The sequence below is a fragment of the Brugia malayi genome, assembly GCF_000002995.4.
Source record: "Brugia malayi strain FR3 genome assembly, contig: Bm_v4_ChrX_scaffold_001, whole genome shotgun sequence".
NCBI lineage: Eukaryota > Metazoa > Nematoda > Chromadorea > Rhabditida > Onchocercidae > Brugia > Brugia malayi.
The window spans coordinates 7,188,683-7,212,999 of NW_025062479.1; the positions used below are offsets into that span (position 1 = coordinate 7,188,683).

The following is a 24,317-nucleotide window of genomic DNA, read 5'->3' on the forward strand; positions in this document are numbered from 1 at the left end:
GGCGGGACATATTAAAACACTAATTCAGCGCCGAATTTTATTTTCAATATTGCAAAACACAATCTTAACGTCGTTTGTTTATCATCTTGACTCTGAGCTGTTATATTGCTTCTAATAGCGCTGTATTTTACTTTTGGCCTACCTTAATCATTTATAACCGTTAGTTGTTGATTTTCGAGTCCAGAAATCATTTCTTGCTTAACTGTAGTTATTAAACCTTAAATCATTCAGTTGCTGAGATGTAAGTAGTATAATCTCCCTTATACTGCTAAAACTACAGAACAGGTCTGAAAGCACTGAAACCAAACTTTTTTACTTCATAGTTTCACTATTCCTACTTAGTTCTTCACCATGAAACCTTGCTATTGGATTTCGATGGAAACTGAATGGTCAAACAAATGTTTGAAATTATATGAGAAAATAAGTAAGCTAATAAAACAAAAAGGGAAATTAGTTTTAAGTGAGATGATGACTTGAATTAATGCTGCAAAATGGGTGGATGGAAGAGTTGGCAAAGTTGTTAAAATAATAGATATATGGTTCTCCTACTGATATTCTATTAAACTAACAGTCAAAAAGTTTTGGACTATGTTGCATTGTTTGTCTTCATTCAGTTTCTGAATAAGTTTTTAATCAGGATAAAACAGCCAGTTGCTGACTTTGCCTTTAAAATCTGTATATGATTAAAATTCAGCAAATTTGGTTATGCGACTTATCACAATAGGTGAAAAAAGTAATAAGCCTAAGACAAAAGCTACAAAATAACACAATTTTATTTGGTTACAGAATTGCAGTGAAGCAAGGTTGAATTATAGCAATTTGGAAAATAGAAATAGGCATTACTAATCTTGTTTAATGCATTACAGTAGTAACATAAAATGTAATGTTTTACTGTAAGGTTGAAGCCTTTATTAGTTTATTAATACTTTAATAGTTTATCTAGAGATCAGTGCCATCTAGTTGTAGAGTTTTATCGTTTTTCTTTTAATTTTTCTTCAAACAAGTTGACTACTGTTTGCTGATATCTATAACTATTCCTGTCAAATATTTCCCCAAGCACTGTTTAATAAGTTATTATCACTGCCAAAGTCCGATGTGATAAAATTGTGAAAAATGAATCACAATTATGGTTAACTATTAAGCCATTAAAAGCTAAAGTTAAGCAAAAGTTTAAGCAACTTTTGCTTTGTTTGGACGTTCAATGTACATTTTATAATAACTAATAGTCAATATCGTGCATGTTATGTCATATTATTTAACTATTTCCATCGCTGGCATCACTTTTTTTCGATAGTTGGTATTCGGTGAATTGCAGACCGTACTGTAATAGTCATGTGGCGGACTTCATCCATAAATAAGAGACGCATGAAGACTGTCTCGGAACTTCAGCGAAGAATAATTTAATTATTGTAAAAGCCTGAAAAGAAAACGCACTTGTATGATTCCATTCTTCAATTTCGCAAAAGCTGTGCCTGCTCGTTATGCATTAAAATCTGTTTTAATTGCTCTATGACCTGTGCTTTATCTATCAAGATGTGCCTTCTCATATTCCTTTACAAAAACAAGTTTTAGGTAAATCTTACATTTCCTTCTTAGCAATTTCTGTTATTGCTCAATTCACTTACTTTCACGACAAAATAACTGGTTCTTTTTCGCATCTGTTTTGACAAACTTCTGCATTAAAAAGTAAAACAAAATATAATTCTCGAATTTTTCTCATTTTTAATATTTTTTAGATAAATTTTATTCTTTTAAAAGACTTCTGATTGATGTTAAGAGGATTTTAACTTCTTTCTGAAAATTAATACGCTATCAAACTCCTAGACTAAATTTTTTTTTTTTTTTTTTAAATTTGCGACCTTTTTTTCTACTTGAAAATTTTCTTGAAATTTCTTTGTAAAAATTATTTTTCGAATAATATATAGTGTTTTGTATCCTTTTTCGTAATATACTGTTCTGTCATTTTTTTTTCCGATTGCTAGCAGTTTCCTAGATTTTGACAGTCATTTTGTTTACTGCATCACTAACTACTGATATTCAAATGCTTTATCCGAAAGACTCGAGCTAAAGATATTTAAATGTTTTTAAATTGTTAAACTTTATTATTCAAACATGTCTTTTCCATTACTTGTTTATTTTTTCTCCGAAACAGCTTAGCGAAGATTGGAAGAAGTCAAAGTATACACAAAGCAAAAATTGATTGTTATAGTTCTTTTCTGATTGTATTTTATTTAAATATTGCTATTGTGAGTACTTCAGCTGACTTACATTGCCGTTATTGCCTTTTTGATTTAAATGCAGTTTTCATGGTGATCTAAATTGTTTACAAACCGATTCTGCAATAAGATGATAAATATAAATTTATGTTCAAATTTTCGAGATTATAAATTAGGATTATAGATATTATGTAAATGTTTTAAATTTAAATTTACATTCCGATATTTTGCGATTAGCGTTTTGCAGGTAATTATTAGTTCAAAGTTGATATGTTTAATGTACACTTATTAGCATCGTAATTGTTAATCTGTATTTTTTATCCACTTAGGAAATAAATATTGTGTCTGTTTTTTGATGAGAATTTTTTTCTTTCCTTTTTTTTTTGCATTTTTCCGGTATTTGTAACTTTGAGAGTTTAATAAATGATAGGCAAAACAGTAGTCTTAATGAGTGTCATTATGACTGTTCCTTGAGAGCTAGTAATTCCAAGGAAGACTTCAGTTTGAAGTCATATTTTTATCTTGAACCTTACTGATATCATAATATCTTAAATTCAACTGTATTGTTGAACTGGCACTTTTTCATGAAAACACTCATTTCATGAATCATTTCTCAAATTTTTAATTATCAGTTTTTATTTGAAACATCGGGAAAGGAAATGCTGCTTTCGGTTCGTTTAAAAAAAAATGTGGCCAAAAATAAAATCATCATGGATACATCTTTCTATCAACGTCTGAGTACAACTGAATTTGATGAAAATTCTTTTTATGATGATATCCAATTTTTGTAATGCTTGCCCTTTCATTTGATAATGAATTGCAGCCCTGATTACAATTGCATGGCAAATCACCAAACTTGCGAATACTTGCGGTTCAGTTTGAACCAAAAAAAATAGAATAACAAACTCATTTAAAAATCAACAGAAGCAAAATATGTGACATTGAGAAGTGGTGAAAGTGGTGGTAGCTCATCTTAAGCGAAAACTTCAACTGTATCAAAGTGTAAACGAAAAATGGATTTCATTACCGAAAATTAATGGGACCAATACTTATGCGAAACGATATTTAGAAGAACCCGCTTCGGAACTACGAAGAGCAGGGAAGCATCATGAAAGCATGGATGCAGAATTTGAAAAAAAGAAAAAAAAGAAACTCGAAGTTAGGTGAAAAAAGATGCTAAAATATTTAACGGGAATTGGCATCGATGATGGAAAATGTAGCAAAACTTGGAGCACGACAGTTAATTAAGATTTCAAGGAACATTTAAACTGCATGATATGAATTTGACGCTATTTTCTAATTCCAACCTTGAAGATATCTGAATGAATCAGCTTAAAAAGGGCAAGTAAAAGAAGTTTTGATGAAAAGAATCACCGAATTACCCGAAACACAGAAGCTCGCACAAATTTTCAGTACGTACCTACACATGGGTTTGATTTTTGTAAGACAGCTGTAAGGAAATTAAAGCTATAACCCAACTATTAACCAGCTTATAATACTTTCCCTTCTTCCAGTCATTTATTTCTTTTATGGTATATGAATGCTTACCAAAAATTCTGTTAATGATAACTGCCTTTATTCAAATGAATTTTAAATTAACTTCCCTTTTGTTACTGTAAATATCAGGACTTTATTTTAAAACAATCCAGAAATGGAAAAAGGACAATAAAAATGATTGTTCGCAATGTTATTTCTGTTGCTTTTGGAGTTGAGAACTAGGTCTTTTCTTATATATACAAGAATTCCCCACTTTCTTTAGATAATCTTATAAGTTCTAAAAAGCTTTAAATTAATTGGAAATGCTAAATGCACAAAATTCTCGACATAATTTACCGATAACTGTTACTGTTCTGCTTTCAGTCATTTTATAAAATCGTTTTAGTTACAATATTAAAGCTACTCTTTTTATTGCGAGCAACCAATTTACTCATACTTCACATAACATGAGAACTAGTGATTAGCCAAAAGAACTGGAAATCCAATGACTCTACTCATTAGTTTTTTTTTTTTGATTTAGAGAGGTTAAGTTAATGGCCTGGAATAAGAGGAATTAACGCTACGGCAAAGCTCCAATAGTGAGAAGAAACGCTCAAATATCTAATGGTTCTGCAACATTATCAACTTAAAACAATTTAACCCATATCAAGATGTCTTCGAATCAATTTATTCAATAAGTTACAGTCACCATATAGTAGGAGAATTCCGGGTCAGCCTTATGAAGTGCTCTATAACAGAAAAAGCAGATAATCTAGATCAGTTATTTTATTTAAATTTGATACTGAACGCAGCATTCACAATGTAATTATACTATTGCTCATATATAATGATCCAAGCTGCAGGTAATATACTGATTATCAGCACAAAAACGGTCAAACTACAGAAATACATCGTTTGCTATTGTCACTTCCGATTGTCGATAACAGCTGCAAAGAGAAATTTTAACGCATACCTATTTAAATCAATTACTTCATCACAATATCAAGGGACTTCTATTAATTAATAGTACGAAGTTAATTTACAATGAAGAAGATAAATTTCATCCCAATTTTATATAACTGTTTGTTTCGAACTCACTTCTGAATCAATACATTGTGTGATAAAAAAAAAAAATAGTTCGTGAAACTATAGGATATCAATTTCTCACTTTGTCCCTTCTTAGAGGGACATATATTGAATCAACAAATGTTTCCACTTCCAAAATTGCACTAGCTTGCTCTGGTGTTAATGTTAGTGACATCACTTGATCCAGTTTTCGTTGTGGATGCTGAAAAACATTACAGTGTTGACTGCAAACCTCAAGTCATTAACGAGTTAAACGATTTCTTTTTTCAACATTTTAGCGAAAGCTAGCAAATAAAGTGAAGCCAAAAATAAAATAAAAATAATAAAACGAACTTGAACCGAAAGTGTGGACGAATACAACTTTCTTTTCAGCCACAACTGCACATTTCCAATCAAGCTCTCTTTTACATGTGAAATATGAACATTTTCAACTTCAACTGATTCAATAGTAGGTATCTGACAATTATTGTTACACATAATGTTATGCATAAAGTAATGTCATGCTAAGGATTGTTTTTTATAAGACGAATTCAAAATTTTACAGGAAACCTCCAGAGCAAGGAATTCACAAAACTGTTATTTTACAAACACATAAAAGAGTAACATGAAAATCATACATAACTTAGGAATTCTGATGAATGGATCTATCTGAGTTTTAAATTGAACTTTGGAATCTTACAGTGCTTGAATTTATTAAAAAACATAACTTTTTAACGCTAATAAGTTACAGACTTCAACTCTTTGTGGGACATGTCCAACCATTTGGTTTGGTATAGAATATTCATTTATGATTTCCTCAATGCACAATTTTCTTTCCATCTGAAATAAGAAAATCTCTTGAAAACAAGTGTGTAAGAATAAATTTGACGGTTACTGGGGTTAACACTGAATTGTTAAAATTAATTTGAGTACCTCTCGTTTGGCTTTCTCTTTCAGATAAATAGCACGTGATGGAGAAAGAAATGCCCAAATTGTTTTGAACAGCACTAAAATCAGTTCAAACAGTGAAATAACACTGGCACCATAAAACAGACCCATATCGCTACCGATTTTACCTGAAATCTTAGGACATAGAGTTTTACACTATTACAACAACACATGTGAAAAAGGTACACATTGAATTCACTAATTCCAGCTTTGAAAACCAGAAATACATGAAAAGTGAACAGAAAGTTTTAATTAAAAATAAATGTAATATATATAACATAAAACAGAAAGCATGCTTACTTAAATAACTTGATAAATCGGAAAGTGTTGACTGCGAATATATCTTATACCTTTTTGAAGCAAAAAACACATGTACGGTTGCCAGATTATTCCTTAACTAAACCATATATGATCAATTTATTCTTTGCATACAGCAACATCCAGCCATTTGTAACAAATCATGATATGACATTAACTGACTTTCAACACTTTGTGTTTTGAGTATGCTAAAGTGAGAGGTCTTCTTTTCAAGAAATAAATCGGAAACTCTCAAAAAATAATCATAGAAAGACGATCAGAAGAGGAATCAGAAAAACTAGTTTCCAAATCACCTGACATAGCTAAGCTTGTACTGCTGCTTCAGGCCTTCCATATATTTACCCAATGAGGTAAGAATGTTGTGGATAATAGAATTCTGTGTAAAATAAATGAAAAGTTCACATTCCGGTGCACAATCTTGACATAAAGAAGAGTAAGTAACATTATGAACAATACCTAAAAAGGAGCAATTCTGAGAAATGAGGTCTAGAAATAATTTTCTAATGGAAAAGTTGGTTGAAAGCCATAAAAAGTCATATAAAAGAAACACTGGCTGAAAAGAAAGAGAAAGAAGAAATGAGCTTTTTTTTTCATTGCTTAAAATGAATAATTCATTTATAAAGATCAAGAAACTCTTAACATGGTTCTTGAAGTACTTACTCGCAATTTCTGTAACGTCGCTAATACAATCGAAGATCTCTTTTGGAGAGCAAAGCCTACCTTCTGCAATACAACTACTTCGAGAGTTCATTAAAAACAGTATTTTGTATTAAAAAAATCCAGTTAATTTTATATTGCTTACACAATCTATTTAATCTGGATTTTTATCGTCTTGTTTTTTACAGTTTTGAGCATGAAGTTGTCTAGCTTTACTTAATTCGTATTTCGTTAATGATCTTATAGCTTAAGTCAGGTCTGACCACTTTAAAGAAAAGGTTTCACCCATCAAAATATTATATTGGAGAGGAATACAACCACAATTCACAATGAAATATCTTGCTATGCACGCCATTTTACAAGCTGACGAAGAATATGTAGAATTGTGCCGCAAAGATAACGGCCAAGTATTATAACAAGTGCCGCCTTTAGAACGCTCCAGAAATTGGTACTGCAAGAAATCAAAGTATCTTTTAGAACTGAATGAACTATATATTGAAGTAACAGCATTCAAAAAACAACCTTAATAGGCTTCAGTCCTGCAGACAGCTTATTGTTTGGTGAGACGACAAGGACCTCAGAACTAACGTATGAAATAGTATCCTTATCATGAACATAAATACGAAAACCAGGTTCGAAGTTGTTCAGAAACGGTTGTTTTATTCGACTACCTGAAACAGCGGTTTTATGCCGGGACAACGAAATTACTATATTTAACTCTAAAGTTTTCAATTTAAAATTCAACTGAGTTCAAAAGACTATACAGATCACGTAGTGAGATACATGGATTGATGAGATGAAATAAAACAGAACTATCCCTAAGAGATATACAATCAAACTTAATACGATACCTGTATAATTCACAGAGTAAATTTCATTGTATGACTGGTAATCAAGCATCACTTGAAATCTGAAGAAACAAATTACCAATATCAATTTCTAAGCAGTAAAAAATACATAGTATTAAATGTCCTGTAAAAAACTGCTCATTTTTGTAAACAAATTAAAAAAGAATCCTATAGGGAAATCTTTTCACATTATTTTATACACTTCTTAATGAATATAATTTAAAACATGGAAATAAAGGCTGAGCATTCGAAGACAAGAGCCAAACTCAGAATCATAAAGTGACCTTCAGCATTTCCGTAAGCAATACTTAGAACTAATGGTCCTCTGTATATTTAAAGATAGTTCACCTATTAATTCAGTAAAAGAAAAGCCTATAAGAGAATTAAAGACTTGCCCATGAACGGATCCAAAGTGGTAGGAAAGACTGAAATCCTTGCTTAATTTGTTCCAATCAAATTGAAAACAATACCCGAGATCAGTGAGCACAGCAGTTGAGTACCTTTCATTACAGCAGTCGAATATGATACCTTCGAAAGCACACTGCACAAAAGCTTCTTCACATTTGAAACTATAATAGTGACTTTCTCAATAGAATTTATCCATATTTGATGAAGTAGTAGTGGAGAAACTGTTTATAATGTTAGAACACAAAAACATTGATGAAACCAATCTTTTATTAAATAAGTGAAAGTACTTCCCACTATTAAATTCGTGAAACAAAACCTGGCTTCCTTAACGAAGGAGTCCACTGTAAAATTCTTATTTGTGAACATATAATCTTGCAGCAATCTTTCTCCATCAAGAAGACCATCCACAACATCCATTTCAACAAAGTCTTCTGGGCGCAAAAAGATGTGTAATAGATACATTAACAGTTCATCGGAAAAAGTTGTAGTTCTCTTCAGCTCTAAAAAACATTTTAACATAAACGCAGGAGGAAAATGAGTACAAAACGTAAGTAATAACTGAAATACAGAGTTTATATTTTCTTATTGAAAAAGTAGATCAATTTATTGCTTGCAAAAGCAAAAGAAATAAATTACGCAAAACGAATAACAAGAAAAAATAATGCCGTACCTTCAATGTAATTACGTCGTACAGGATTATGACTGCATATCGTTAATGATGGACCATCCGCGTAATCATATACTATTTCCACCTAAGTTTTGCAAACAATTACAAATTATATAGTGATTTCTGGGAAATCTATTTTATCAGCTAATTAAAATGAAATAACAAAGTGTGGGTGGGACATATAGAATGCTTGCACATTAAAAATGTTGCATATAGCTGGAAAGAAGTCATAGATAAATAAATAATTTAGGAGTTTAAAACTCTCTCTGCTTAGATGTAATATATAACTCGGTTTTTTACGAACTATATATTCAACCTTTCTTTCCTACGAGAAAGATCATTTCCTTTATATTTGTGGGACAAGATTTCATCATTTTAAGCTTCTGCTTGTGAAAAAAATGAAGCTTACTTTGAGAGTTTTGAAAAACATTTACCTGTGTCCTGACATTCTCCGCCTTATATTGCTTCGTTAATTCTGCCAAAATGATAACAAAAACTACACCTGTTGAAATGGCTACAAGTAGCCAAAACAGACGACCGTAAGTTTTTCCAGCATAAAGTCTATAACAGCCATGTAGTTTTGTTGTACCTGAAAATGTAGGGGAAGCTCGAAGGGAGAAAAATGGACTTACCTGACCAACGCATGCAAAATAATACGAAAACTAAAAAAACAAATAATAAGAGGAAAGACGGTGTATTTTTCCTGGAATTTCAAACCAGTTAATTTCATGCCGAAAGCATTTTTGATTTCTTATCCATTTTCTTCGAAAAAAAGAAAAGAGGAATTACCCATCATTTGCAAGAATTCTTTCTTAGTTGCATGTTCCACTAAACTCCTCCGAACAGCAATTTCCCTAAGCCAGTTAACCAGCCGTTCTATTTGTGACAAAGCCATAACTGCTTGTCTTCGAAAAAAGCGTTGTTAGTATTGACAAGAGCAGCGTGAAACCTGAACAACCACTTTTATGTTTGTCTTTTTATTGTAGAAGTTGGGAATGAAGTGAATGGAAACTAAATATTGGTGAAACAAACAAAATGACAGAAAAACAGGCCATAAGGGACTGAATATTAACAAAAAGCGGAATACGAACAGATAGCAAATCAGGTAAACAGTATCATTTCATTTAAGGGAAGGGGTGCACATGGACCACTTTGTTGTGTCAAAAATATTGTAGAAAAGATTGCCAAATGATGTGAATTCAGTCGATCTCTTTAAGAGACAAAGAAAAGACCGATCCTGCCTGATCACTTAGATGGCACTAATGTGAAACACAATCACGATCAAAGTAAAAGAAGAGAAACTGAGTGAGATGGAAACAAATGGAATCAATCATGCTATATTTGCACTTCAAATAAGGAATGAAATTCATCGTCAAACAAATGATTTATTAGACACTGTGAAACTTGTCAGTAAGTTAATTATAATTAAAGTCCTAGCTTGCTTCAACAAAATCTATTGCTTCAGAACATATGAAAACATATTTTGCTTTATAATAATCTTAATAGCTACCATCCAGTGTGTTAGAACTTTCCAGTTTAAAACCGTTTGGAAAAAGTTGCTAGGACATAGAGTTCAGTAAGTTTATCAACAATATCGTACAAAGTCGTATGGTTGCATTACTTTGCTCTTCTGGCAATTAAATATGTGTTTTATAGTGAGTTTGCAAAGTGGGAGGATGGGCAGAAAGAGGTGGAAGAGGAGGAGAAAAACAAATGTAGCGATTCTGTCAGGCGACATGGGCGTAAAAAAAGTGGGGTAACACCAATGTATACAATGCTGCTGTCAACAATGATAGGAAGAGTGTGGTGGTCTCGAGAAATATTTACTATCAGGGCTATACATTGATAAAGAATCCAGTCATTCATTCTTTTGCTCCTTCTATCTTAGCGAATACTGTCGCAGATTTCAATATCGCGAACTTTAAAATATTATATGAGAGTTGAGAATATGCATAAGAAATATATTCTATAAACGCCTTGCAACACAATGTTGGTACCTTGAACTTGTTTCCAATTTTATGTTTAGGCTGTAAATCTTTTACATATATTGTTTACACGGTATCAGCCCTTCATTTGGTTGATCTCACTTCTGTGTAGCCACTAATTGTAAATTAACTGAATCTACGGAGTTAACAATTTTTACTTAACTGACGTCCTTTACGGCTTGTCAACTAGTAATTAGATTTGCTTGTAAACCAGGTCAACAGCTCATTGTTAGATCGATTACTCTTTCGACAGGTCAACCTCATATTGTAAATCATATACTTTGTTTATGCACATTGCTTGCTATATAACGAGGTCATCCTTGTTGAGAAAGGGCATTGTGTGTTTTTACCGAGAACCAGGAGAGTTCAACTTCAATTCTTCTCTATCAGTTATTGTACTATTGTTTCTGCCAATGAAAGAAATATTATATTCCTCTGTTATCCCACATATCCCGAAATTAACAGCCTCTCCCAAAATAGTAATTAAATTTTCAAATTTTCCACGACAAATGCATGAAAAATGAATTGCATAAACCTATTTCATTTCTAGTAAATTCATTATCCAGCCATAGGAAATTATTCTTGTCATTCTTTCCTAATCAATAAGCAAATGAAGATCTTGTAAATGTTGTGACTGATTAATTATTGATGAACTGACTGGTTAATATTCATTGTGGCCTCCTGTGTGAGGTATCCTAATATCTCAAAAAATAATACTTGCTCATCTTTGTCATAATCTTTAGACTCAACTAAGCAGGAATTCATGGAATGCACACCGATTCTTTTATCTATTTTCCATGTTTACTTTTTTTTTGGTGACCCAGTGAAAGATTTCAAGACTTTTAGATAGGCGATTGTAATAATTGTTATTTTTAATTGCCATTTTTCAAAACGACGGCATATAGGACAGCACGTAAGACTCACTATGGTGACAGAATGCCATTACTAACTTTCGTTAAAATATCATTCTTAAGTTAGTCACGATCAAACTAAACTAAATTATGACATATTGCATACTTGAATAACAACCAATTATTTTCATGTAGATTCTTTCTCTCTTCCTCAAAAAAGGTGTACAAAATTTTTATATTAAAATTTCACATAAGAAAAAAAAAAACTGAACATAGCAAAATGAGGTAGCCAATAAACAAGGTATGTGTATGATAATCATTTAGCTTAATAATGCAACCCAACCCATTATCACTTTAATACAATAGCTGAAACAGATATCACTATTTATGTTTTCCCATATTCTCTGTCAGTTTTTAAATTGTATTCTTCGGATGAGTAACCATTTTCTTTTCCTCAATCTGTGCTGTTCCATCACAGCTTCGCCTCGAATACTGCAACTCATGTATGATTTCAGCTTTTATATTTCGGGAAAATAGGACAAAGAGAAGTAAAGAATTTCGTATTCATTAAATATGTTTAATATTTCGATGATTTGAGTAAGAATACGAAGTAGGAAAATTTGGTTTATTTAGAGTTTAATGCCTTACAGAAGCGATATTGATCACTGTTGTGAGGCGTTTCTCACGATCACGTTCTTTCTGACATTTGTAGAACATATATTCCCGACGTCGACTAGAAAATGCAATCCAAACTAGCTTAGATAGAAATATGATTAATTCAATGACTGTTATCACACTTGCTCCAAAAAACAATCCCATATTTCCACCAATATTACCTAGAAATTAAATTCCAGCATTTTGTTAAAATATTTGCAGCAAATATTTTCTGATACTTTATGTATTTTTCATTTAAGGTTTTTCCTGAATGTTGATATAATCATATCACAATCATTTCATATCAAAGTTGTCGTTACTCAGTACATCCACCAGCGACGTTGACTGCATTTGTTCATTTAATAAATAAGACATTTCACGATAAAAGATATTCACCACAGCAAAATTTCCCCTGTAAAAATTTCAATATAAATCACTTTCTCGATGAATCGCGAGAAATCAGTGAACTAATGATTATATGAAGCTCGATGATTATTTGAGAAAACTCATAATTATAAATCATACTTTATATACTTCTGAGTCCATTTATTGTTAATATTTGTCAGCCAGTCCATAGCACTTTCGGAAAATCCATATCCATAAGTTATCGATGCCTTATATTCATGGGTTACACAGGACGTTGGACAAATGTTATCTGCGCATTCAGGGCCATTGATATTGTTTGTCCGGTCAGCAACTAAATTTATCAAAGTTATGGAAAAATGAAAATCTAAATATAAATTAAACAAATATTCTTACTTTACCCAATGAAAAAGTGGCTAATTGAAAGTTCTAATTTAAAAGAACTTGAATTCTGGAGATTGGACCAATTACCTTGAAGCATGAATGCATGCAGTTCGCTTGGTGTACAAGTATTCAGATGAGCTAAAAGCGCTAAATGTAAATTGAAGAAATATGCAAAACTGAGTGAAAACTCAAAATTGAGAAGCAAAAGAATTAAAACTCAAAATTTCAAGGTCTAACCATCACCAACGCTGTATAATAGTGGAGTGCAATTAATTCTTTGTTCATAGTATATCTAAATGAGTAAACGTATAAATCAAAGAAGTACAACGAAATCATTCCAAAGTGAAAGACACAATAATGCTTTCGACGGACATGAATACAGACGATAAAAAATAACGAAAACACATACTTGTTGACAAAGTGATGCACAGTTTTTTGCCGTGTATGGTAAACGAAATGCTCGTTGAGGCGATTTCAATGGCCAGGTATGCGTACAATTTCCCCAACTATCAGGAGTGAGGAAATGAAACTAAAACAGCATTTGTCGATTTTTGCGCAGAACTTTTGCATACAACGGCGATTCTAAGTATATCTTGAAACCATAATGTATAAAATATTACAATAATACTTATTTTAATTAGTACAAATCAAATATTGAGATCAAATTCTTAGAAAAAGCATACCGTTTCTAAATTCAAAGCAATATATGCACGATAGGAAGGTGAGACCGAAAGGCCTTCTGTATATGAATATGCTAACTCATTTTCACTTCGAACATATAATCGAAATCCATCTTCTAGATTATTAGAAAAGATTGGCAAAGCATTTCCTAAAACAATGCTTTTTATTTGTACGATAAACTCGTGATGAGATTTGAACAAATTTCAGCTCACTTTGAGGACTTCCACTTTTTATAAACATATTCAATTAAAATTCAAAGTAACCTTCTTCAGCATAATTAACAGCGATAGCATCATTTATTCCAGCATCTAATATCAGCTGCAATCTAAACACTATCTAACAATTAAATAAATTATAGAACATGAATCTGCTCAACAAGATTCTAAAAAACGAAGTAACAATCTCCCACCATTTTATAGCCTTTTTATGACATTCAGTTTTAGAAATTTGAAAAGTAAAGGAAGACCAATTATTCAAGTTGTATTGCTAATTGTTCTGATTAGTACATCCCAATTTCGGCTACCAAAAATTTGTATGTTCCAACTTCACAATTTCTTTTTTTGATCTTTGGAACTTGAATTTAATGTAGGGTAAATCGAAAATTGCTTTCCATAAAAAATGAACATACCCATTGAAAATACCTGGTTGGGTCTGATTTAATTTCATGTCATTGAGCGAAAATACAAAGCATGAACCCAGGTCAGTGAGCACTTTTCGTGACACTGCACAACAATCTAATTTGGTGCCACCCACAGAACAAACTTTAAGCATTTCATGACAAGCAAACCTGAATTTAAATGATAAATTTCGTGCGGCAAAAAACTGATGAGATAAATTACGTATTCTAAATGTGATAATATGCATTAATTTATATCGTTCGTTCTGCATAATTTTCTTTTTGTAAGTATTGAACATATTCAGTAAGCCTATGTTTTTCTTCTTTAGTAAGAAAGTGATTCAAAGAAGACACATTTTCATTCATGATCACGTTTGTGAATGCTAAGTAAATAAAGTCCTTAAGATATTGTGTCAACGAAATACAACGAAATCAGACAAATTCCATTTTGATTTGATATATTGAGTTGTAATCGATCAGTTCTTTTTACCTTACTTTCTACCTTGCCTCCTAGGTGTTCCACCTTTTTCGTGACAGAATTTATAGAACTCCAATAAATCGTCAAGAGTGAACATTTTTGTTAGACATGATTTTTGGCGACAAAGTCAATGGTGGGGTAATATTTGTGACAAAGAAAAAATGTGGGACGAATTTATGAAACGATCAAATACTTTCCATTCATACGTTTCATTTTTATAACATTTATGTTTAAAAAGATAGTGAAGTTCTCTAAAGCAAGTCAAAATGATTAAAAAATAAAGCCAAAGATTAATACCCAGCTCGTGCGAAGAAATTCTCGATATTAAATGGATACTCTGTAAAAATGCTTTTGAAGTATTCATATGCTTGTCGACCTCTTTCGATCGTATCGTTGTTCGCGTGCAAATATAAGTCTTCCACCTCACTGTAAGCCATTGTCATGTAGCGCAACAAATCATTGGTGAAATAGCCAGAACCACTACTGGATTCATTCAAATCTGTATTTGATATACTTCACATTTCATTTCTGAATTGTTGAAATTTATATTTACAACTTACTTACATTCTCAATATCCTAGTTTATATTTGTCTATATTTATTTGAAAATGCCTGTACCTGAAGGATGGAAGTAGTTTAAAATTTAGCTATGATGAACAAAAGAATGTATGAACCGAAATTTAAATCTACTGCACAAAGTGCCACGTTTAGTCTTAATTGAAACAGTACGTCATGGCACTAAATATAATTCTAAAAAAAAAAATAACAAATTCCAATATCTGAACTTACACCGAACATAATTTTTGGTGATTGGATTGTAGTTGCACACAGTTACTGCGGGTAGAATAAGCATTTCGGCAGGGACAAAGGTGACAGATGTTGCGGTTGGATGTGATATGAAATATGCTACCAGTATGTTTATTTGAAGTGATAAGAATATTGCAGCAGAACACATTACCAAACACCAGAATATCTTTCCATATCCTTTTCCTTTGTAAAGTCGTAATGGACCATGTAGAGTTGTACTGTCTATAACTGTTTCCTACAAGACAAGTATTATGCTATTTCCAGTAAACTAGTCAAATCTAATTTTCTCTTTCTTCGTTCTTCATTCACCCAGCAAATAGTAGAGTGAGAATAACTTACATGAAAAGTGCTTTGTTTCCTGTTCGATAGAATCTACTCCATTGGCATTTGCAATGCGCCGTAACTGTTCCACTGGTAATTCAATGAAATTTCCACCAACCAAACGTGCTTGAAAGCGACACGGTTCATTTGTAGTAGTACTCATGTTCCTTGTATAGCATAAGAATTATAACGAGTCAATTTTTAGCTATAGATTTTCGTGAATGCTTATTTAAAACTCGCCTAGAATTAAGGAGAGGAAGACAGAATTTTGTCAGGAATAAAAATAAAATTTCCTAGAATTTAGCAAAATAATTAAACTGAATTGAAACAGTCTTCCGCAACTTAAGCTTTCATATTCTAAATATTATTCCAACATTTCGAATGTATTATAACGCTTTTCAACATGAACTATTGCTTCTATTTCGTCATAAATTTGATCAATTTCCAGGACTTAAATAGACGCTTAATGCAAACAAATGATGAAAAAGTAAAATAAACACTAATACAACCAGCTCTTATTCAACTCTAATATTCATATATGCTTATAGAAATATCTAAAGCAAACAGTCATTTGTATTTGCAGGTTCTTTCTGCTAGAGCGCATAGCGATTCCCAATCAGCAAAAAATACAAGGAATGTTTGCTTAAATATTTTTAATTCCTGAAGAAAGAAAAAACTGCATTAATTCTTGTTTCACTCCTTGCGTTGATCGATGATACACACAAGATTTATCATATTGATGTGAATATGTTACCTTAACTTGTTTTCAAGATAAAATGAAAAAGGTGCTTTGCTCGATGATTAAGATCTTTCAAATGTGTAGAAGATTTTAATAAGTTTTCAAGCTGTGCAATTTTCCCGTTTTTCAATTTCAAAGCACCAGCTAGTAACAATTTAAAAAGCAGTGCAAAGAGAACTTCTTTTAATGAACTACTTTTCTTAATGTTACCACATGGTAATGTGATTTACAAAAAGATTTAATAGTAATAATAATCTCAAAAGTGTGAACTTGATGTTTGTTTCCGATAAAGATAAATGGATTTATTAAAAAAAAAAAAAAAAAAACATAAATGTTAGAAACATATTAATCATACAGTTTGAATCTTTTAACTACTCTTACGAATTGAAAAATATAAAATAAATTTCGTACAAGCACAGGAATGATGTCCCGTATTGCAGCCACTCATAGCACTAATTATTCCTATCACAATGTAATGCATACAACATCTGAATTACATTACTGACAAGTTGTTTAAACGTTAACGACAAAATCATGAATAATTTGAGGAACTGATGGATTCATACCACAAATAACCAACATATTTGGATCATTAGGATTAGCCAGTGTCCCTGACTTATCGGTCATTCCTACCACAATCAACTTTGCGTTCGGCATCCTCATTTGTTGGCGATACCACTGAATAGCATCAGATGGTTTCATCTTAAATAAATTTTGTATTACCAATGGATTTAAGAGGTTATTTTTGCAAGTTCTATCAAGCTGATGATACTTTTCATTATTGAACGATATAAGGAGAAAGGAATAAACGAATGATTTCACTAGTCTATCAATAAATCATAACTAACACAAATTGCAAAGATTAAAACAAATTAATAATAGAACCATTTATTTTAGCATACTTTTTCAAAAGCAAAGTTTTTCTACTACATTTGATAAAAAAAAAAAAAAAAAGAATTATGGGCATTGTAGTCAATGATTCATTAATAAAAAGATTTCTTTTTTTCATTAAATTTGATTTCGTATAATTTAAGAACAAGGAGAAAAGCAACTAACAGATTTAACTGAAACATCATTATCCGTTAAAATAATGAAAACATCCACGTATATTGCATGCTCGATCGCCCAAAGCATCGGTTCGGCACAGTCTGTTTTACCATATTTCAACCTTTTGGCAGCAGTTAAGTATTCGCCTAAGCTCATAAATCTGTCCCACTCCAGGGGCATCAAAAAATCGGAAAAAGCTAGTGGGATTACCTGAACAATTATGACTGTATTTGCTTTCGAAACATTGATTTTAAAGTAAGGGTTGCAGAGATAAGTTAAAAAGCACATCAGTTTTTACACTAGAATTCCATTTTACTTACAGTCCATCTTACTTACATTGACTTCATGGTGAATGAGTCCCATTGATAGAGCGGCTGCTGCTTGACTACAAGCCATCGTCGTACCCTGCACAAAACTATCCATGCTGTCTGAAAAACGAGTGAAATTTTTTGATGTATTTGCTGTAGGAAATCAATTTCTATGAACTTAACTTTTCTAAGAATACTTCCAAAAAGGAAGTGACGAACCCGAAATATCTACTGCTATAAGATATCGTCGGTGAGTGACTCCAATAACATTTATGCAATTGTAAAATGCGCTATCTAAGGCTCTTTGGATCGATTTAATTGGTTTCCATATGCGCTTCCGCTTCATTTCATAACCATGTTCATAGCTTGTTTTGGCTGATAGTATTGCAAGTGGATGAAATCGTTCTTGCCGCAACTTTTCAATATCATTTAATCTTCTGACAATCAAAGATACTGGATCATCGCTAAAATGACTCATATTGTCACTCCTAGACTTCACTTTTAATTGTTACTTGCCTATTCATTTAAATTTCATCATTCTGTGGATTCATCCACAGAATGTAGTGCAAAATAATTTGGTCAACTCAGACATTTGCCGCATAGTTACTTTGTAAAGTCCGTGTAATTTTCGTAATCGTCGTAAAAAAATGATGATATATTGCTCAATACACCACTGAGATAATCGAAACTGAAATTGCAAATCTTCCATAAAAATCAGAACAATATTCTGACATTTTACCAATCGTTGTATTGCTGAAATGACTGTTTAATTCTGCTCACAAAGTTATGTCCTAAAAATGCATTATATAATGATGAGTTAATGTCTTAGAAGAAATGTTAAATTGAAACTTTGAGAAAAGTCCTCACATATTGGCATCCTGTTCTTCAAAAAGGTCAACGCTGCTCATTTTGTCCATGTTTTTTAATATTGCGCTTAATGACATCCTTCTTAACAAAGCACCCCAAACTTCTTTAAAACTGAGAAATTTCTGTGGCACTTGTTCTTTTTCAAAACCTTAAGATGACAGTAGTTCACATGCACCTAATAGAAGTTTCTTATTAATTTCTAGTTCCTTCTTCTTTATCATTTATTGAGTTTAGATAATAAGAAATACTTGCTACTATTATTCTAGTTCTAATTTCCAGGAATGGTTCTAAATTTCAAGACACATCCAACTTAACTCAATTGCAGTCATACAAAACATTGTAACGATAATGCATTTATTTGCATTTCTTGTAAATAAAAAAATTGATATTAAGATAGCATATGCAGCTAATTGGTTTTTTTAAAAAAGAATTTATATCTTATTTGTAAAGAAGTTGACAATTCACTGCGAAAAACTTCAAAGAAAATTTCAATGGAACAAATACTTGCCATATTGAAGAATGAGTGTAATTGCTTCTTCTAAATTTGCAGATGCTAGCTCCTGAAGCCTATTAAAGGCATTAATATACGCAGTTGCATCTACGAATGGATTAGCTAGTCCTACAAAGTCTTTAGAAGCTTCCTTCTCTTCAGATCGTTCCAAATTTAGCTCTTCTAAATTTTTTCGTACTTGTTCTGTTTCTTCTGGATCTAAACGACCTCGTTTGGATTGCTTATCAGGTAATAATTCTTGTCGCCGTTTCCTCTCCTTTCCTTCCTTTTCATTACCTAGGGCATTTATATCAAGAGTTCTTTCAATACTCCGATGATTCAAGAAAATAGTAAAAGTTAATGTGAAACAAAGTTTGTGCAATATTTCATACACCTAAGATTAATACAAACTATACTTTTTATAGACTTTCACAGTTGAAAAGGAATTTTCTTACTGTTTATGTAACACTCCCCCGACACTGCTTGCTTAGAAACAATCATATTCGATAAAAACACTTCATTATTTTGCTTCTATCATTATCAAATACGCTGAATGTCAAGAAAACAAAACACGTAAATAATTCGAAGGATAAATCTATTATGCTATTTTCTATCCTGCTGGCAACATTTTTCATATATCCATTTCAATCATTCCTAACCTAAAAATTAAGGGGGAAGAGGAAGAGGGCGTATTCAAGACTTCATATTTTCTCTATACAAAATACATCACTTTTATCAAAATACTGTCAAGTGATTCAAATTACAATAAATACCTTTGTGATTCCTGGCAATATGTTTGAAAATATCGTCGTATTCCTTTTGATGTTGCCAGTAGTTGTGTTCGGATGAAAAACTTCGCTTTGGATGGATATGGCAAAGGCAAAACAAATCTCGATGCGAGTAACTTTCACGATAACGATACTTAGTGATGATGAATGCGAGACGGTTTGGAGTATGATTGTAGTACCTTAAAATATATCATTTGTATGCTATGTTTCTTGTAGATATAAATTTCTTGATGAGAGATATAGCTAGGAGGTCATATAATTTGCCAAGAACAAGCATCAACATTATCAAAATATCTGACTCTGTCAAGAAGACCAATACACATAAATAATTCAAAAATGTCTTAATATACAGAATAAGTCAAAAATACATACAGAATTTTAATATGCATAGAATTTTTTTATGAACGAAAAGAGCGAGTTCAAAAGGGAACGTGACAGAATGTTAAAGCTGAAAAGCGTCGGAATAGTAAAATACAAGTATGTTTATATATAAAATAAAATAAAAAAGAAACCATTTGACAACGGTTGCACGCAATGCACGCCCCCAACCATTAGAATCTTTCTTAAGTCCACTTTCCTTTGATACCACTTTGCAATAGTCGATAAACGTAAACAAATGAGTAGGCGTGACGCACACCTGCAAATGTCTCCAGCAAATCAGGTTCAAGTACATACTTGAAATTGACTAGCATATCTCTCAACTCATCTCCAAGTGTAAGCTTGTACTGAATGTTTTGTGAATAGTTAGCTGTTAATTACAATTTTATGAGGAATGTGCATTCAATTTTCTATATTCGTTTTCTAAGCTCTATATCAGCTATTTATTAAATCTTACCGTATATTAAAGGCTAATAGAATTTCTTCCTACTCATAACTGCCAGTGAAAGTTATGCGCACTCAAGGAAGCACCCATCACTGAATGAAGTGAAGTTCTAATAATTAACTAAGCCGATACGCTACAAATACTATCTGACCTTTTAAAGCAAGCAGTGACTTTTTAGTGCGAACAGCAGGCAAATAATTTGGAAAATATTGTAAAAATCGCAGTTTTTTTTCGATATCTTCTTTTGTAGTCATTTTTGGAAATCCTAATTCAAACGGGCTCTGTGAGCAAACCTTGTGTACAGCAAAAAGGGCTGCCTTCTGAAGACATCCTTGGTAACTTTTTTCCATAACCGGTCTAATGTCTCGACAGACGGCATCCGGTAATAGTTTTTCCCTTTCCTCTGTTGTATCCCACGGTAATTTCTTCTTGCTTTGAGTATCGTGAACCTGATTAAGGAAATGGTTTCAATATCTCGTCAGCTCTTATTTTTCTTCTAAACTAAACATAAGCTTTTCGAAAAGAATTTAATTTTCAAATACAACAAACTTTATAACGTGCACAAAGGGCAAGAGCCATTAGTAGCGGTTCTTTTTTCGGAGCAGGATTTGATTCCGAAATTTCCAAAATTTGTTGCAAAATCATCAGTCCTCTACCTACAATAAGAAATAACAAAAGCAATAAGTGATCCTGAAACTCGGAAAATTACTTTAAACACTATCATACTAAATACAATAAATACAAGCAGGCGTATGCTATCATACTGTTACGCTATTCTTTAGTGATTTCCAGAGCGTTTGATTTTGGTAGTTCTTAGGAATATTTTCTTCCAAACCGTTTAAGAAGAAAGAACGACCTACCTGATTGAATAATACGGCACAGATCGGGGACTAAAGTGCATGTAAAGTCAATTTGCCTTGCAAAATAAATGCCATCAGAATTGCCAAACATTAGAAAGCGTCGGACAAACTCTTCATCACTCTTCCATGTTGGGAAAAGCTGATTCCTAGTAATGTCAATATTTGTCATTAACTGAAATGTATAGTTTTATCATTTAAAATCCCAAGTAGCGGTGCATGTGATTCAACAGATAACCTAGAGCCAGTTTATCAAATCAGTTTTCTTATTTAATAAAGGTTTGGTCAAAAGGAGTAAAAGAAGTTATTGCAATAAGATCTAACAAACGGATTATTCGGTAAAGCTTATGAACTAGTTCTTAAGTCTTAGAACACTTTTCCTGCAGATTTATCCGATTGCGAATACCACAATATCAGCAACTCATTACAACAAGAATAATGAATTAAACAATCTAAAGACAAAAACTAATAGAAATATTATTAGTCCACTTTCATATGTCTAAAAAACGCATCCACCAGTTTAAAAAATTTGTATCAACATTTTAGTGGGAATTTTAATTTATGAATGAATCAATCATTTTACTCTAACTTTAAACTTTCTGATGGAATCAACAGTGGTCCATAACGGTGTTCTAACTGCTACCTAGGCAAGATTTTTTCCATATTAATATAGTTTCATCGAATTTATTAAGTTATTTCGGCAAAATAATAATGATAATATTAAACACTCATAGGGTCAGCTGTCAGAAACTTTAGTGTACGCAATATAGAATTTTCGGATGTAATAACATGAATTGGGTATTATATAATAAGTATTACAAATAATTAGTTTATCACTAATGGTAATTATACCTGACTTTGTTGCTCTAAAACACGCACCGCATATGCGATGCTCAAGCGATATCGCAGATCATCCGGATGACTGGATGAAAGATATTCTGCTATGTTCATAACGAGTGGATTTAGGTACAATGATATTTGTATCTTTCAAATCCTGAAAAATCAACCTTTTTTTGAAAGTATTTTTCATTAGAATTAAATGACTTTTATTTGAGTAATTGGACGGGAGTTGAACTGAAAAACTTACACTACAACTCCAAGCGTATAAGTTGTGTGCGTAGAATTCATTTGTGCTGATTGGTACCTTTATATCAAAAAATACGTTGAACTTTGCCGCTAGATCTACTTTATCACATCTTGATGATCTCTTAAAGTATGTGCATAAGGTTATTTCTTTCTTTAGTTACAGATGGAAAAGATTCCTTCTGCACATTATATTTCAAGCAGTTTTTTTGTATGAAAATCAATAACTTTTACCTAAAACAATCTCTAACACATAGCACTTGATTAAATTATTCCCTAAGATGAATATGAATAACCGATTGTGAACTTGGGTTTTCGATTCATGTAACATTATATCATTCGTGATTGTTACAAAGTTTTTTCTACATTTCAGTGATGCACTTAATATATTACGTAGGTAAAGATTCACAATCTCAAACTTCTTGCGAATAATCGCCGGTTTTTTTAAAAAGCCGTCACAAATAATATTTTTAAAATGAATTTGTATCATTTAAAATGAACTTATCATATGGAAAATAAAGCTGTAACGAGACAATTCTTGAAGAGTTGTTTCCTTGCTACTTGTAGAAATATTTTGTAAATCTATAAATTTGATTGAGAATACATGTAAAAAAGTTATTTTCCAAATTTTTATATTCTGTATTTAACTCCAATTTCATATGATCAGTTGTGCGAAAAACAACTAATAAATGCTTGAAGCAATTTCTTATATTTTGAATTCCAAACATAAAAGTTTAGAGAATTTTGGAACACTTATTTTCCTTACAAATTTAATAAAGTCAGTACGCATAATAAATTTTATATAACCAATTAAAGCTTAAAATTGTTTGTGTAAAAGTGAATCCAACAAAATTTAACGCCATTTTTTACTTTTCTAACTGTACTTCAGTAATTTCCGATATTTCGAAGTTTTTCTTTTTAAACAAAAATCTAAGGGAATTTTTAATGAACTGTTATAAAGCTCAGTGCGAGTTATTCTTTAATTGTTAATTTTTTTATCCGCATCAATTTTATTTAAAAACTGTAGAAGAAAATTTGAAATCTCTGTCTGCAGAAAGACCTTGTATAAACATATAGGAGATCCGAGAATTAATTATTATGAAGTCGCTCAATGAATCAAAAGGGGGTTCAAATATTTGTTCAAGAATACACGATTGCAACAGTGGTTGGAGAAAATGAAAAAGGTACAAATAAAGACTTCATTTGTACTCAAATTAAGCAGTATTTATCTATCAATTGCCTTCTTTTCTGATAATATCATCAGTCGGTTGTGCACAGTTTAGGATAATGATTTATTAGTGCAGTGAATCAGTCAGATGATGTGTTACAAATATCTGGAATTACACTTCCACATATTTTTTTAATATTATTAAAATTAAATCAAGAATTTATCCGAAAGCTTGAAAAAATGTTAGATGTAAGTTGCAGATTATATGATTATCCATTTATATGCTTACGTTACATGAATGTACCGATAAGACGCCCATGTCATGAAGATAAAATCAGTGGGAAGATACAATACATCCAGAATGCATAATCATCACGAAAATAAGCATTCGCAAAATGATGTTAT

General features: G+C 31.7%; 4 protein-coding genes across 6 annotated transcripts; 1 reads left to right on the forward strand and 3 right to left on the reverse strand.

Moving 5' to 3' along the window:
* Positions 1-4,585: 4,585 nt before the first annotated feature.
* On the reverse strand, positions 4,586-9,498 carry Bm2152 (Uncharacterized protein; the record flags this gene model as incomplete). Its single annotated transcript, XM_043073956.1, has 16 exons — positions 4,586-4,639; positions 4,861-4,980; positions 5,112-5,234; positions 5,511-5,597; positions 5,691-5,833; positions 6,006-6,097; positions 6,317-6,479; positions 6,684-6,746; positions 6,966-7,131; positions 7,203-7,351; positions 7,532-7,590; positions 7,924-8,097; positions 8,253-8,436; positions 8,607-8,688; positions 9,038-9,192; positions 9,393-9,498. 16 exons carry the CDS (start codon positions 9,496-9,498, stop codon positions 4,586-4,588), a joined length of 1,920 nt encoding a protein of 639 aa, XP_042929890.1.
* A 415-nt stretch (positions 9,499-9,913) lies between these two features.
* Bm1279 (Uncharacterized protein) lies at positions 9,914-10,363 on the forward strand (the record flags this gene model as incomplete). Its single annotated transcript, XM_043073957.1, has 2 exons — positions 9,914-10,013; positions 10,260-10,363. The coding sequence occupies 2 exons, from the start codon at positions 9,914-9,916 to the stop codon at positions 10,361-10,363; spliced, it is 204 nt and encodes a 67-aa protein (XP_042929891.1).
* Positions 10,364-11,853: 1,490 nt separating this feature from the next.
* On the reverse strand, positions 11,854-15,905 carry Bm6075 (Uncharacterized protein; the record flags this gene model as incomplete). 2 transcript variants are annotated; one of them, XM_043073959.1, is made up of 13 exons in its annotated part: positions 11,854-11,931; positions 12,088-12,275; positions 12,414-12,505; positions 12,619-12,790; positions 12,928-12,978; positions 13,078-13,132; positions 13,250-13,369; positions 13,524-13,669; positions 13,785-13,846; positions 14,150-14,308; positions 14,913-15,114; positions 15,404-15,643; positions 15,761-15,905. In XM_043073959.1, the coding sequence occupies 13 exons, from the start codon at positions 15,903-15,905 to the stop codon at positions 11,854-11,856; spliced, it is 1,710 nt and encodes a 569-aa protein (XP_042929893.1). The 2 variants fall into 2 exon arrangements, with proteins under 2 accessions (XP_042929893.1, XP_042929892.1); XM_043073958.1 differs by lacking the exon at positions 12,928-12,978.
* Positions 15,906-16,994: 1,089 nt separating this feature from the next.
* Bma-rop-1 (Uncharacterized protein) lies at positions 16,995-22,612 on the reverse strand (the record flags this gene model as incomplete). 2 transcript variants are annotated; one of them, XM_043073960.1, is made up of 13 exons in its annotated part: positions 16,995-17,183; positions 17,538-17,738; positions 17,865-17,956; positions 18,056-18,300; positions 18,444-18,524; positions 18,704-18,851; positions 19,212-19,490; positions 19,967-20,160; positions 20,494-20,618; positions 21,098-21,253; positions 21,354-21,456; positions 21,661-21,836; positions 22,514-22,612. In XM_043073960.1, the coding sequence occupies 13 exons, from the start codon at positions 22,610-22,612 to the stop codon at positions 16,995-16,997; spliced, it is 2,088 nt and encodes a 695-aa protein (XP_042929894.1). The 2 variants fall into 2 exon arrangements, with proteins under 2 accessions (XP_042929894.1, XP_042929895.1); XM_043073961.1 differs by lacking the exon at positions 22,514-22,612 and having other exon boundaries at positions 21,661-21,833.
* Between the last annotated feature and the right edge of the window lie 1,705 nt (positions 22,613-24,317).